The sequence below is a fragment of the Rissa tridactyla genome, chromosome 9, assembly GCF_028500815.1.
Source record: "Rissa tridactyla isolate bRisTri1 chromosome 9, bRisTri1.patW.cur.20221130, whole genome shotgun sequence".
Taxonomy (NCBI): domain Eukaryota; kingdom Metazoa; phylum Chordata; class Aves; order Charadriiformes; family Laridae; genus Rissa; species Rissa tridactyla.
Window position 1 is genome coordinate 3,604,537 of NC_071474.1, and position 14,258 is coordinate 3,618,794.

The 14,258-nt window shown below is 48.7% G+C and overlaps 1 protein-coding gene across 4 annotated transcripts in view; it reads left to right on the forward strand.

The window, feature by feature from the left end:
- Positions 1-14,258, forward strand: part of IGDCC4 (immunoglobulin superfamily DCC subclass member 4) — a 101,060-nt gene that overhangs the window by 81,328 nt on the left and 5,474 nt on the right. For 3 of the 4 annotated variants that reach the window (XM_054214368.1, XM_054214369.1, XM_054214371.1), the window contains 8 exons: positions 29-136; positions 906-1,089; positions 1,775-1,902; positions 2,088-2,258; positions 2,786-2,923; positions 3,423-3,528; positions 4,497-4,731; positions 13,159-13,323. In XM_054214368.1, the coding sequence (XP_054070343.1) occupies positions 29-136; positions 906-1,089; positions 1,775-1,902; positions 2,088-2,258; positions 2,786-2,923; positions 3,423-3,528; positions 4,497-4,731; positions 13,159-13,323 (1,235 nt within the window). The remainder of the gene's footprint in view (positions 1-28; positions 137-905; positions 1,090-1,774; positions 1,903-2,087; positions 2,259-2,785; positions 2,924-3,422; positions 3,529-4,496; positions 4,732-13,158; positions 13,324-14,258) is intronic. The other variant, XM_054214370.1, reaches the window with a different exon arrangement.

The following is a 14,258-nucleotide window of genomic DNA, read 5'->3' on the forward strand; positions in this document are numbered from 1 at the left end:
CCAGACAAACCCTGATTGATTTTTCCAGCTCCTGGGAAACTCTATGAGGTGAAGCTGGTGGCATTCAATAAGCACGAAGATGGTTATGCAGCGGTTTGGAAGGGCAAAACAGAAAAGGCACCTGCAACAGCAGTAGGTGAGGAATGCCCTTCATTTGTTGTCTGTCTCTTCTGCTTGGCATGTGCCTTCAAAGGGAGGGTAGAGGTAAAGTTATGGAAGATGAACTTGAAGGACAATATGAAAATGGAGAAGGTCCCAATATAAGGAAACTCCCTTTGACAGTCATTGCAAATTGTATTGGAGGAATTATCTCGGGAAGGAGAGAAAGGAGTGGAATATCCCCCTTCTCGTTAGAGTTGTTCTTGTACTGAGGGTGGATGGCCTTCACTGTGTTCTCTCTGTCCCCAGTAGCAGCTCAGGGATGGTCTTGGAAATGCCAAATCACTTGGGTTTATTATCTAACGTTATAAAGATTTGAGAACATGAATTAGCAGCATGCCAGGCTTTTTGCAGTGTTATAAAGAAAGTAAAAGCTCTGAAGACCTGGGCTCCATTCCCAGCTCCGCCAGTCTGTTGTGGGATGGTGAACGGTCTGAGCTCCTCCTTACACTGGTGTGGGCCTGTCGGGTGGGTAACTTTGCAGCTGGCCTCCTGCGCTCCACAGTAGTACACCACCACCTTGGTGTGTGGATCCTCATTGTGATCTTTCCCACCCGTGAGGAAAAGCATGAATCGCTGCATGCGCAGCCGGGCATCTAGGCTTGTGCTGGAAGCCACCATATCGGTACAGGCTTCACAACCTAGGCCTTTTTTATTCCATGTTTTCTGTTTCCATGGTGGCTGTCTCTTACCTTACTGTCACATACGTCTCCACATCTCTTTTCTCTTTTTGTCTTGCACTGTAGATCCCCCTGTGCAGAAGGGTCCTCCATTGCCTCCAGTCCAAGTCTATGCAGAGTCCAACAGCTCAACTTCCATATGGCTCAGGTGGAAGAAACCTGACTTCACTACAGTCAAGATTGTCAACTACACTGTGCGCTTCAGCCCTTGGGGCCTGAAAAATGCCTCTCTCGTTACATACTACACAAGGTAAAGCGGGATGCTATGGGTTCATCTGCCGTGTATTGCTCCTGTCAGGAATTAACACAAGGCAGGAGGAACCTTCATGGAAGTTCTGGTGCTGAGCAAAATCCTGGGTGTTTCAAATGCTGGAAAGGTCTGCCTTGGTCACAGATACGTTCAGAGCTGGTGAAATGTGGCACTGAGACTTGTCCATGACTTAAATAGCAGGGGATCATTTACTGGCTGCTCATTGCATCTTCTCTGCTCTGATCGGACCTTACATGCTTGTTTCCCTGTTAATAATAAAGCCAGGTGCAATTATGGCCATTCTCAAAGCGTTCATGACTTGTGAGATGTTCCTCACAAGTTTGGGTTAAAAATTGCTAGAGTTTTAGCTGTTATAATAATTTGGGGATGTATTTTAGATCTGGATTCCTGTGCAGGTTTTCAGCCTATAACCAGGCTGTGTTTTCAAGTTTTTCTCTGCAAGTACCTCAAAAATGGTCCTGGGGGTTGGGAACTGTGCTTTGTAACTGGGACCTGAGTGCTCTTCCATTCACATGACTGCAGGTGATGAAGCTCTAGATGAAAAATCAAATACTGTAGGACTTAGGATAATCTCTTACAGTGCTCCTGGTCGGGTACCGAGGTGGCAGTCAGTAGGAGAACCATCTAGCGTTCATGGCCTTGTGAATGTGTCCTCTTTCGGCAGCTCGGATGAAGACATTCTCATTAGTGGGTTGAAGCCCTACACTAGGTATGAGTTTGCCGTGCAATCCAATGGCGTTGGCATCGATGGACCCTTCGGCAGTGTGGTGGAACGGTTCACGCTTCCTGACCGTGAGTATTTATGGGAATTGAATGCTGATATCTCATGGCTTTTCTTGAATCTCTATCAAATCCCTCCTAATGTGCCCCTGAGAGATGTGATGAGCTCAGATCACCTCCAAGCTCTGCCCTTCATCTTCAATGCTGCTCTTCTTATTTCTGTTGTTCATGCTGGGTCTTTTACATGTCTTTTCCAGGTCCCTCAACTCCTCCATCTGACCTGCGGCTGCACCCGCTCAACCCCTATGCTGTCCAGGTGCACTGGTGCCCCCCTGCTGAGCCCAACGGCATCATTGTGGAGTACCTCATCCTGTACAACGCCAACAACACGCAGCCTGATGACATGTGGACCTTGCTGACGCGAGAAGGTGAGCCTCCTCGAGGTACTGTAATACCCCACCGGATCCTCCTCCTCCTGCCGCCTTCCTTGCCTATGGAGCCCTGGTCATTCAGTCCTGCTGCCCTGATTTTTGCCTCACTTTGAGCACATAAACATTCAAGAGCTTATGCTGCCAGCTTTCTTAGAGTGTGTGCTAGGCCTTGCTCCTGGTCATTTAGGAGCATCCGGGGACACGGCTAGTGAAAGACATGAAATCATGTGTGTCTGGGGCTGAAGTAGCCATTATTATCCAGCAAAAATCCTGCAGATAAAGGCTGTCAGGCAGTAATTCCTAGGAGAATGTATGCCAGCAACACCATGTGCACTCTGTGTCATCAGCTCTTTAAGCAGCAAGTTTGTTAAATCCGAAGAGGTGTATGAATTACCTCTTAAAGCCCATGACACAAAATCCCTCATTTCTGAGGGTCCAACAGAATTTTGCTGCAGCTTTGCTTCAGCCTCTGAATACTCTTGAAACTGCGCATTTTAAACCTGTTTTGACTTGCCTTTGATTAGGAAATATCTTCAGCACTGAAGTGCATGGCCTGGAAAGCGATACCAGATACTTCTTCAAGATGGGAGCAAAGACGGTCGTGGGATCTGGTCCCTATTCAAACGTTAAGGATGTGCACACCCTCCGGGAGAAGTTGTCTGGTATGAATTTCCCCTTTGTCCTGGTGCAGGAAGTGAGTTGTGTTTCTGAGGACCACAATTTGTCAGCAGCAGCGTTTCTGTTTGCCAAGCAATTGCCTGATGTCACCGCGCAGGCTGAGAGATGTGACTGTGTGTAGGCCAGTGCAGAGGATCACGCCAGAATCCTCAGATGTGCAGCTCCACAGGCCCCGGGCAGCTCCAGAACCCATCCCACAGAGCTTCATCTCTCTTCCCATCCCAGCTCCTGTGGAAGGGCACGTGCAACCTGCATCTTGCTGCTTTCTGTTAGCCCTGTGTAGCGTGAAATTAATGAATATGCATAGATGTCAGTTTGCTTTAAGCTGCTCTAAATTCTCACGGCCAAGTAATGTTCTTCCTTTATGCGTATAGAGGCATCGCCTATTGGTTTCAGTGAAGCTTGTGCTTCTCTGAACGTAAGATAATTTGTACCTTCTTCCTGCTAGCAGCTGAAATAACGTATATGTCCTTCCCCTGCTAGATGTTCTGGATATCCACTCTGTCACGGGAATCATCGTGGGAGTCTGCCTGGGGCTGCTCTGCATCCTCTTCTGCATGTGTGCCAGCTTCCGCAACAGCAAGCAGAGGTAGGTGTCACCTCGCCTTTGCGGGAGGGAAAGGAGGCTGATGCGGAAGGAGACAAAAAAACACCGTGAGCTTCTTCCCCGTGTTCAGCTGGGCTGTTTGGGATGCAGTATAAGACATCAGTTAATACAAAGATTGAGTCTTGGGAGTGCGAGCTAGCTAAGGAACATATTTAGTATGATCTTTTCACTGATTTGTTTTCTCAGTAGTTTGTATTCGGTTTGCATTGTTAGACTAATAGGTTTTTTTACAGAGAAAAAAAAATCAAGAAAAGGGAAAAAAATACTATTTGCCAGATTATTACCTGTGTCTGTGAGTGTGGGCAATATTTTGCTTCTGAGGCTGGACATCCGTAAGGATGTTTGGAAAGGATTGGACTGAGCCCAAAGCCCTCGGCTCTCCCAGGGGTCTCAATCCAGCCACAAGCATTTGGAAAGACCATGATCAGAAAAGAGCTTATTAGTTGTTGAGAAGAGCTTTGAGCTGGCAGCAGATCTCAGGACTAGTAACAAGAAACTTCTGAAGTCTTGTCCTAATTTGGCCACCAAACCTTTATGTCCTGGTGCATCTCTGACCTGTAAAGCAGAGATGACAGGACTGACACAGCTCCCCACGATCAGGGGTTAGAGAGCGCTTGCTGGACCTCTGTTGTCTGCTGCCCAAGTGATCCACTGGCAACGGGAGGGCTTGGCATCCAGCACTGTGCTTTGTATGAGCTTTAGGGTTAGTGAAGGTGGTGAAGAGACGCATCTGGGGAGAGGCTACTGCAGCAGAAGTTGTAACTGTAGATGTGGATAGAGTATCCCCTTCCACAGGAGCAGCAGGGCAGGGGCTTGGGCCGGGTCGCTTCCACAAAGACAGGCTGAGGACCCCCCGGAGTGGGTCACTTTCTCTGGCAGTTCATGGCTATTGGGGGACAGAGGAAAGTGAGGCTCACAAGAGATGTCAGCTCTTGCTTGTTTTCCCTCAGGGAGGCTTTGCCAGGCCTGGATTCCCAGGCAGCTGGCAACCACACTTACTACCACCGGAGCAGGCAAGGGGTGGCAGCTCCCCGTGCCACCTCGGATTCGCATGAGCTAGAGTCCCTCATGTCCCCGCTCCCGGAGGATGCACCCGTGCCCCTGGGGGACGTCGCAGAACTGACGGAAGTGCACAGCCTCATCCACACAAGCCTCCCCGAGGACATCGTCCATGGGAAGAGGAAGGTAAGGACCCATGCGTGTGATGGCTGGGCTCCCGCCCTAGGCAAGAGCCTTTGCTCGGTCTGTCGCTGCTGGAAAGCCAGGGTCTGATCTTGTCCTGGCTCTGTGAGGTGCTGTTAGTCCTGGCTGCAGGCTGGTGCCGGGCAGCCATGCATTTCCCTCTGTAAAACCAACTGGCTCGGTCTTGGCTGTCAGATCTAGGTTTGGGATCCCTGTGCCATCTACCACCCCTTTTCACCTCCTGGGACAGTGACCCTTCATCCCCAGAGACGCAGTTACCAGACTTCCTGCTGCGGAAAGGTGCCCTGTTCCTGTTGCTCTGGCATATAGATGGTGTAAGAAAGTGTGATGTTCAGAGTAGATGCTCTGCTTTCCAGGATACTCTTTTGCTTAGAGTAAAAGGAGCTTTGTCCATAAATGATGTGTTCACTGGAGTACCCTTGAAAATACAGAAGAGGTGAAATTGTGTTTTATTTGTGAGCCTTATTTTTTGAAGTAGTCTTTTCCTGCCTTGCTTGGTTTGCCTGACATTGCATTGTCTTTCACTCCTCCCTGTCCATTTCCTCTCTCAAGCTTGCCTGAAACATTTCATTCCATTAGGGAACCTTTAATTGGCCTAATTTAGTTAATCTGTTTATGTCTCTCTTTGTAGCCCAGGGAGAGCATGTAAAGTAATTAGGAGGTTCAGTAAAACAAATGTATTGTGAGCGCATGGGATTTCATGTTTGCATCGATGATGCGCTCATGTGTCGCTGGGGGAAGGTGAGTTCAGGATACCTGGCTCACCACGAGACCTGTCCTTGCTGCTAGTGGTGGTGTAGGTATGATCTTCTGGAAGTGCAACATCTTCTGCTGGCTTTAATAGTCCTGTGAGCTGAAGCCGTGCTCTTGGCCATCCCGAAGTGCCGTGGCAGATGAGCACTCAGCTGAAGGAGCAACAGTTTGCAGCCAAGCCACATCTATGGATTTCGGTGGAATGTATCTGCCTGTCTGGACCCAAGCCGAAGACTGTGAGGAATTTCCTACAGCTCTTTCTGTTAAATAAGGAACAAATGTTTTCAGTGATGTTGACCTACCCTGAGAACAGGTTGCGGTGGAGGGAAGTTCCCTCCCTTGGGAGGCCTTTCTGGGAGCAGCATAATCCAGATTTTGCTTCCAAAGCGGCAATCCTATCTGCAAAGGTTTATACAAAGATTTTCATGTGTGCAGAGCCGGGACTGGAGAGGGCAGTGTCAAGGCCTGACTGCTCGGGGCTTAGCCTGGGAGTTTGGGGCACCCAGCGTCTGCAGCAGAGGCTGGCAGCGTCTGGCGGCAGAGTTATGCTCAGAGATCAGAGCTTCGGGGAGAAGGGCGATTTTGGCTGTAGTGTCTCTGCCTCTCTAATTGGATGGGAAAAAGCCACCGAGAGTTAAATTCACTGAGGATTTTTGCCAGCAGAATAAAGAGCTTGTTTTTTTGATGGATGTGGATAGGGAAGCAAGGATCACCGAGGAGCAGCTGCATGCAGCCACCCGGAGAGCAGTGTTGTCACCTGTGCTGCCTGGTGAGGATGACCTGGCAGGTGAAGGAGAGCTCAAGTGGTGGCCGGGAGCAACAGGCTGTTGTTGCTGGGAGTAGGCACTGGAGGGAGATGTGCTCCCACGCAGGAGGCCCTGCTCCCTCCACTGCCCAGTTCCTGCTGGAAGTGCCACCTGAGCCAGCCCCGAGTACCGCTGCATCCTGCCTCTACTCTGACATGTATAATCAAGGGTGAAAAGACTCAGGCTAAAAACATCTTTATGCTGCAGTTGCCAAGAGGCCACGTGTCCGGCTGGCAATGGGATTTTTACCTGGCTGGGTGGGCAGGGAGTTGGGCAGGTCTCACAAGCATGGCTGGAGTGGTGCACGCGTGCCTGGGCTCCTTAACAGATGTAAATCAGAGCTAGGGGTGTGTGCATCTCCCTCCATGTAGACAAAAAGCCAAGGCACAAGAGTGCGTTGTAGGTTCCTTGGGTTGTTCTGTGCGCTGCAAATAGCTTCTTCCAGTGGCCATTTCAGCTAGGCTGCCAGAAACCCTCGGAGACCCTGCCTGGAATGGTGTGTTGCTGGGAGCTTTGTACCCACCGCGACTAGCTGGTTTGTTGCCTTCTCTTTTCTTCTCTCATGCTGTGTGTGGCTGGGGCTGTGAAAACCCACAGCAAGGAATGTGGTGGAGCCACAGGAAAGAGAGAATCCTTGTGGGAGGAAATTTCTGGTCCGGCCTGGCAAGAGGAAGCTCCCCAGGGTGCTCCAGGTCAGGTACTATCACTTGTAGTCCTAGTCAGTAAAGAGAGAGAGTGAGAAACGTCTGAAGATCCCTTTTATTTAACAGCATATCATGTCACCACAAAGCTCAGGATGTTGGCTGGGACAGACTGCTAGTCGGATGCTGCTGCCGCTGTTGGGCAGGTTTGTATAGCTGTGATGCCAAGGAACTGGCAGCTCCAGGCCTGCGTGACCTTCTCCAGTTGCCTGCTAGGCTCTCCGTCCTCAAGTTACGCTCCTGAAACTTGTTTTGTGTTGGCTGGGTAGCACTTGCCATTAGCAGTGGCAGTGATAGCTGCTCCCATGCTTGTAGGCTCTTCACGTGCTGGCTCGTTACTTTCATGGATTATTCTTTATTGTTTTTATTCTTATGGCAGCCGGAGGCTCCAGTGGAGACTGGAGGTTCCGTGTTAGGAGATGTACAAGCACAAAGAAGGGACTGTCCCTGTGCCATAAGCAGTCAGAAGTGAGTGACTGTCATATTGCAGGTGTGGAGAATGGTGAGACCGAGGGCAAGAAGTCTTTAACAACGCTGAGACGTGAATCAACTCCTGCAAAGAATCTCAGGCGAGGGTTTTGAGTCCCCTTGCATGTTTTCAAGTCAAGATCACCAGTTCCTTCGAATGTAGGGCTGTGATTCCTCTTGAGCCGTTACAAGAAATGCTGGGGGTACAGGATGGTGCACGTGGAAGGCAGGACATTCTTTGTGCTGCTGGACAGCCCGCAGGAGCCCTCTGGCCACCCTGCCCCTGCTTGCAGGACAGCAAGGTGCTGCTGCGGCCGAGCTGTCGGGATGAGGCCCCTCTGGACAGCTGACAGCTCCATTAGGCAGGAGTACGCTCGGCCGTTTAGTGGGCCCTTTTCCTTCCTTTCTGTGTGTTTCCCAGTGGTCACACATGAGGATTTGTAAATACACTGACAAGTGATTTTCCTCTCTTACTATTCCCCTTTCAAGTGACCCCCAAGCTGATGCCCTCAGTAGCCCACATTATAAATGACACTGTAATGCACGGGCTGTGGTGATGCAGCTCTGCTTCCCGTGACAGATGGACTGAGGATGATAAAATGGCTCTGCTCCAGACATCTCTGTCACTGCTGCTTTTGGGCCAAGCAATTTAGGGGGTGGGGGAGAACGTTAAAAAGCATCTGCTTTCCATGGAAGACTTCAGCTTTTCATTGAATGAAGCCAAACCCAAGCATTTTGGATGTCGTCTCCAAACACATAGAGGAACAGGAAGTTATTGGAAGTGGTCAGCATGGATTTACCAAGGGCAAATCATGCCTGACCAATCTCATAGCTTTCTATGATGTTATAACGGGTTGGCTGGATGAGGGGAGAGCCGTAGATGTCATCTACCTTGACCTTAGCAAGGCTTTTGACACTGTCTCCCATAACATCCTCATTAGGAAGCTGAGGAAGTATGGGCTAGACGAGGTGACAGTGAGGTGGATCGAGAGCTGGCTGAGTGACAGAACCCAGAGGGTTGTGATCAGCGGCACAGAGTCCAGTTGGAGGCCTGTAACGAGTGGTGTCCCTCAGGGGTCAATACTTGGACCAATTTTGTTCAATATATTCATTAATGACCTAGATGAGGGGACAGAGTGTATCCTCAGCAAGTTTGCTGATGATACCAAGCTGGGAGGGGTGGCCGACACTCCAGAGGGCCGTGCTGCCATCCAGCGTGACCTGGACAGGCTGGAGAGCTGGGCAGAGAAGAACCTAATGAGGTTCAAAAAAAGCAAGTGTAGGGTCCTGCGCCTGGGAAGGAAGAATGCCAAACACCAGTATATGTTAGGGGCGGACATGCTGGGAAGCAGCTCTGAGGAGAAGGACCTGGGGGTCCTGGTAGACAGCAAATTATCCATGAGCCAGCAGTGTGCCCTTGTCGCCAAGAAGGCCAATGGCATCCTGGGCTGCATAGGGAAGAGTGTGGCCAGTAGGTTGAGGGAGGTCATTCTCCCCCTCTACTCTGCACTGGTGAGGCCACAACTGGAGTACTGTGTCCAGTTTTGGGCTCCCCAGTTCAAGAGGGACAGGGAACTACTGGAGCGAGTCCAGCGAAGGGCAACCAAGATGATTACGGGACTGGAGCACCTCCCTTATGAGGAAAGGCTGAAAGAGCTGGGACTCTTTAGCCTGGAGAAGAGAAGGTTGAGGGGGGACCTGATTAATGTTTACAAGTATCTAAAGGGTGGGTTTAAGGAGGACGGAGCCAGGCTCTTTTCAATGGTTCCCAGCGACAGGACAAGGGGCAATGGGCACAAGCTAGAACATAGGAAGTTCCGTTCAAATACACGGAAAAACTTCTTTACAGTGAGGGTGACAGAGCACTGGAACAGGCTGCCCAGGGAGGGTGTGGAGTCCCCTTCTCTGGAGATTTTCAAGACCCGCCTGGATGCAGCCCTGAGGGATGTGGTTTAGGCAATCCTGTTTTAGTAGGGGAGTTGGACTAGATGATCTCTAGAGGTCCCTTCCAACTCTGAAGATTCCATGATTCCGTGATTTTGGCTTGGAAATGTTTGCCTTTATGCTTCTTGCAAGCTGGATCCTTCCTTGCTTGCTACCCCTGTTCTTCCCTGTGGGCCTCCTCCCCACTAGGACTGCGATTCCTGTGAAGCATCCCCATGACACAGCAGGCAAAAGCTGTAACGCATCAGGGAACTTGGATCTACCCGGGTTGTTTGTCATTTTCGTGTTGAAATTTTTCTGAATGGAAAAAAAAAAAGTCCCAATGTTTTCTGAAAAGTTTTAGATGAGAGCTGCGCTCCCGTGGACAGCTAGCAGAGATTCTCCTTTTTCTGGTGGGGGAGAGGTCTGTGTTGTGTTCCATCTTGTTTAGAGGCACCGCGGTGGGCAGGGATGCCTGGATGTTGGCGTGGCATGGAGCTTTCCCACTCCCGGCGGCTGTGGTGCTGTTCAGCAGTGACTCCTTTCTCTCTGAAGTGACACCCTTAAAAGCTAGGCACATCTGAAACGTCCCCAGTCTTGTTCCGCACAGGATTTCAAGCTAATTTAAATAACCATCCTCATAAAACAGGGAAGGTTTCAAGATCAACATTTCCTACACGTTCATTCTCAGCTCATTTATTCGCATGAAATCACTACTTGTCACTGAGAAGGTAACATGATCTAGGCACATTTTTACTAGTCGGAGTTTCTATAAAAAGGCTAAAATGAAAAGACTTGTTTGCTTTGATAAGGATTTAGCTGTAATGGAAACACCTTTTGCTGGAAGATGTTTTTATTAGTTTTCATTCTTGTGTTTGCAGTGAATTGACAAAGGGATTTTTCCCCTCTCTAAATTAGTATTAGACTGACACTCCTTGCCCTCGTTCCTCTATTGTAAAAACCAAAAGAACATGTCCTTGTCTTCCTTCAGCCATTCACTAGCCCACCTCGAGTAGAAAGGAACAGTATCATTTATTAGAGCAAAAGATACTGCTTAAAAAAGCAGAGAAGCTATCAGGCACACGAGACCTTCTTCAGGTCTGTGATGAAAACAGACCTAGAGTTAATTGCCGCTGCCCAACCTTGGAGACTAAGCCCCAAGAGGGATTTATTTTATTTTTTTTTTTTCCCCTCTCAAACATAATGTGCCTGAACAACATGTGGGATATAGGCCATGTTGTATGGCTCATGGTTTTTTCTGTTTGTTGAAAGTTGCAAACTGGTACAAAACAAGTTTGTTCTTCGTTGCAGCCAATTTCAGCCAGAGCTGAACAGGCTGTTCCCAGAGTCATCAAAACCTATGTAAACATGGCAGATTGACATTTCCGCTAACAGATGGTCCTTTGGGGATTGCAGTAGAGCTGCCTGTTTCTTTCCACATTTTTTGGTATTCACAAGATGCCTGCAAGAAGGTTTTCAAGTTTGCTGTGTGTGTATGCGTATGATGCTCAGATCATTCTGATGGCAAATATGCATGTAAGCATCTATAACAGGACACACATTTGTGTGCATGTGTGCATATTTGTGTAGGTTCGACGCTGAAATTTCCAGGCAGTATTTGCTCAGTAACGTATGTTCCTTGGAAAAGGCACAGAAGCCATCAGTCAGCGATGTAGCTGCAGAAAGCCTTTCAGATGGCAGCAGAAGCAAATTGAACACGTTCCTCGAGTACTCGCATGTAGTGATATTCCTTATTGTGAGCTGTGTGTGATCGCTTGGTTGGTTTCTTGCTATTAAAGTGTAGTTTAATGATTGTCCACTTAGAAAGGGAGCAATTAGGGAATGCTCTTGGCTCAGAGTATATTGTTGAGGATTGCAGAGAGAGGAATGGCAAAGGTGCTGCCTCCAGCATCCACTTCTAAATTAGCGAATGCTTGATATCCACAGCGCTGGGTTTGGACATCGCTGTTCTGCAGGGTGCTGTCATATAAATGAGGCCCTTTACTACTTGTTGTCTCAAGGTTTGATCCTGCGGCAGCAGCAAAGCTCCTACGGCTCGGCGTTCACACTGGGATGTAACCATGCTCTGCCTCCCGCCAGGTGCTGAGCCCCTTTGGCACTGAAGTCAGGGTGGACAGAGTGCTCGGGAAAGGCTCAGGCAGCTCTTGAGCGCATACATGAGCGCTTTAATGTGCCTTCTGCCAGCACCGACAGCATGAGGTAGCATTTGCTTCTTGCTAAATAGCTGACTTAGGAATGCCTGGCTCACATACAACATCTGGTCATGTATTTCTACCTAATTTCCAGCCAGATGGACCGAGGCACAAGGAGGTCAAATGACTCACGCAAGGTCAGGCTGATGTCAGAAATCTCCTTGCCATCTCGGCTGGACTCGTGCTACGTTGGCTGTTGTTGGAGTAGATCTGGCCTGTGTAAGTAGCGTCCACATGTGCAGCGCAGAAACCTGTGTTTCTCCTGCCTGACAGTGAGCAATAGGTGGTTAGTGGGTTTGAGTAGATGTGCCGTATATCGTCACCCTGCACAGCCGTCATGCTCACACCACCGGTATTCTGTGTGCACAACCACAGTGGTGGCAGGTCAGGATTTTCTCTTCACTTCAGCATTGCGTCATCCTCTCATTTCTGTCCAGGCAATGTGTAGCATCTGTGGAGTGATCCCAGGGATAACTGGCTCACGTATTCCTTAAATCTGAGCGCACATGGGTGTGTGTATATATGTGTGTGTGCAAGTCAGTAGCAAGGCTGAGCTCAGGTATACGCAGGACAGCCCAATAAAATCAAAACCTGGAAAGAAAATACTTTTCTGCCTGTGAACTAATAGTCTGAGCTGTTAAATAACTTCAGCTCTTAAAGGCACACATTTCCCATACACAGAGGTGTGCATTCAACAGTTTATTGCAAGGGGAAGCTGAGAGAACCCAGAACAAATTGCGTTCAGCCCATATAATTTAATTAGATCTACAAACAAGGTAACACTGGTTGCCCAGGGGACTTAAAGCTGAGCTAAGAATTGCTTGGTGGTCTGTTGCAAAAAAAGAAAAAATTAAAAAAAATAAGGCCCCCAGTTTTGTGCCTCTGTGTTGGTGGGGAATGGCAGAGTGTTTACCCAAGCCCTAGTTTAGAGCAGGAAATCTGTCTGCTCTGCAGAGCGAGCAGTTTCACGTTGTCTTCAGCTCTTAGCGGAGCACACGTGCCAGCGGAAATAGGTGAGGGTCCTTCTCCACACCGCAGAGCATTGCTTATGCCAAAGCAAATACTGTAATCATTCTGCTCTAGATTCCCACCATCCCAGCTCCTTTCAGCTTTGCATTATTTTTCAGTAGGCTCGTGCTGCTCTGGGTTGTTTGCAGCTTTGCGGGGAGTTGATTTCAGTGGACCTTTAAGTGATGGCTTGTGTCATGATGTACCTGTTGGCCTAAGACTTTGAGAATCAGTGGAAAGCCCACTTCGGTTGTGAACCATCTGGCAGCTTTTATCCACTTGCTCTGCACCAGACCGTGTAACAGAGCAATAAAGCCTGTTGTAATGGGGTGACTGTGCCAGTCCGTTGCAGCGAGCATCTTTATTTCGATGCCATCAGAAGTGAGCTCCGCATTTAACTTACATCTTCTAACACCATAGTATTTTCCCCAACTCGAAACTCCCTTTTTCAAGCTGCTTCTTGTTTCAGGTGTATGAGGATAAGAATCTCTTATCTGTGATAATTGGATCTTTTCTCCTCCCAATTTTCTTCTGCAGTCTTCATGGAATAAATCAGCTAACCAGCCCTGGACAAACAGCATAGCCAGATACGGGGACGCTATCACAAAAGAGCCTCTCTCTGCTGTGAACGGATCACTGAAGCTCCCTTCCAGCGCCGGACAGAAGCTTTTGTTACAAGCTCTGGTTTACGATGCCGTGATGGTGGGTGTCTTCAGTCATTTATTGACTTGTGTATTCTTATGTGTTTTTTTCCATTTATGCTCCCCATCTCCCTTTCTCCTTTCTTCCAGCACAGGAGAAAATGTTTTCTTCTCCGAGCTAGCTTTAGTTGGCTGATCATGGGCTTTATTTTTTTTCCTGGATACAGGAGTGTATGCCAGCGAGACTGATGGGATTTTACTAAAAGCTGTTTTGTTTTTGCCAAGCATTGCCTAAAGCCTCAACTCTCCCCTGATTGTCTGTCTTGACTCCAGCCAGCCCTTGAGGGCCTGTGCCATGGGCTTGTTCTTTTAGTGGTGGTCAAGTGGGCTCAGATAGTTCGGTTGTTGTCGGGGTTGTGGCAGTCCCGGTTCCTGAGGACCCGGAACCAGGCACCAGGAGTCTGCTTCGGCTCTTTGCAGCAAGCAGCCTGCTGACTGAGTTAGGAGCTGCAATGCTCAGCACAGTCATTAAGGTCTACAGTGTGCTCGCCTGAAGGAGGTATTGCATTTTCGCCTGTAAAAGGAGTCAAAGATCAAGGGTTGATTTAAGCTTCTTCTCCTGATAGGGTAGAGCAATTTCCACTGCACTTGTCTTCTTTATGGGGGTGCACAGATTGGGAGGAAATCCTGTTTCTGATATTGCTTCATTGGAATAAATACGCACTCCCGTGTTTGGGAGAGTTTGTACAAGGATCGTCTCTGTGTCACAGTCTCAGCAAAGCAAGCTGACATCTGCTCAGATTCACTCTCTACCAGAAGATTTCTTTGGTTATTGTTTTAAAAAGTTCACCCCCCCCCTTCCCCCCCCAGCAAATACTTCTGCATAACCTACCTATATTTCCTTTCCAGATAGTAGTGTGAAAATCAATTATACACAGGATGTAATTAACGTTGTGGATAGAGTTAAGACAATGTTTTACAATCCAATTACAGGGC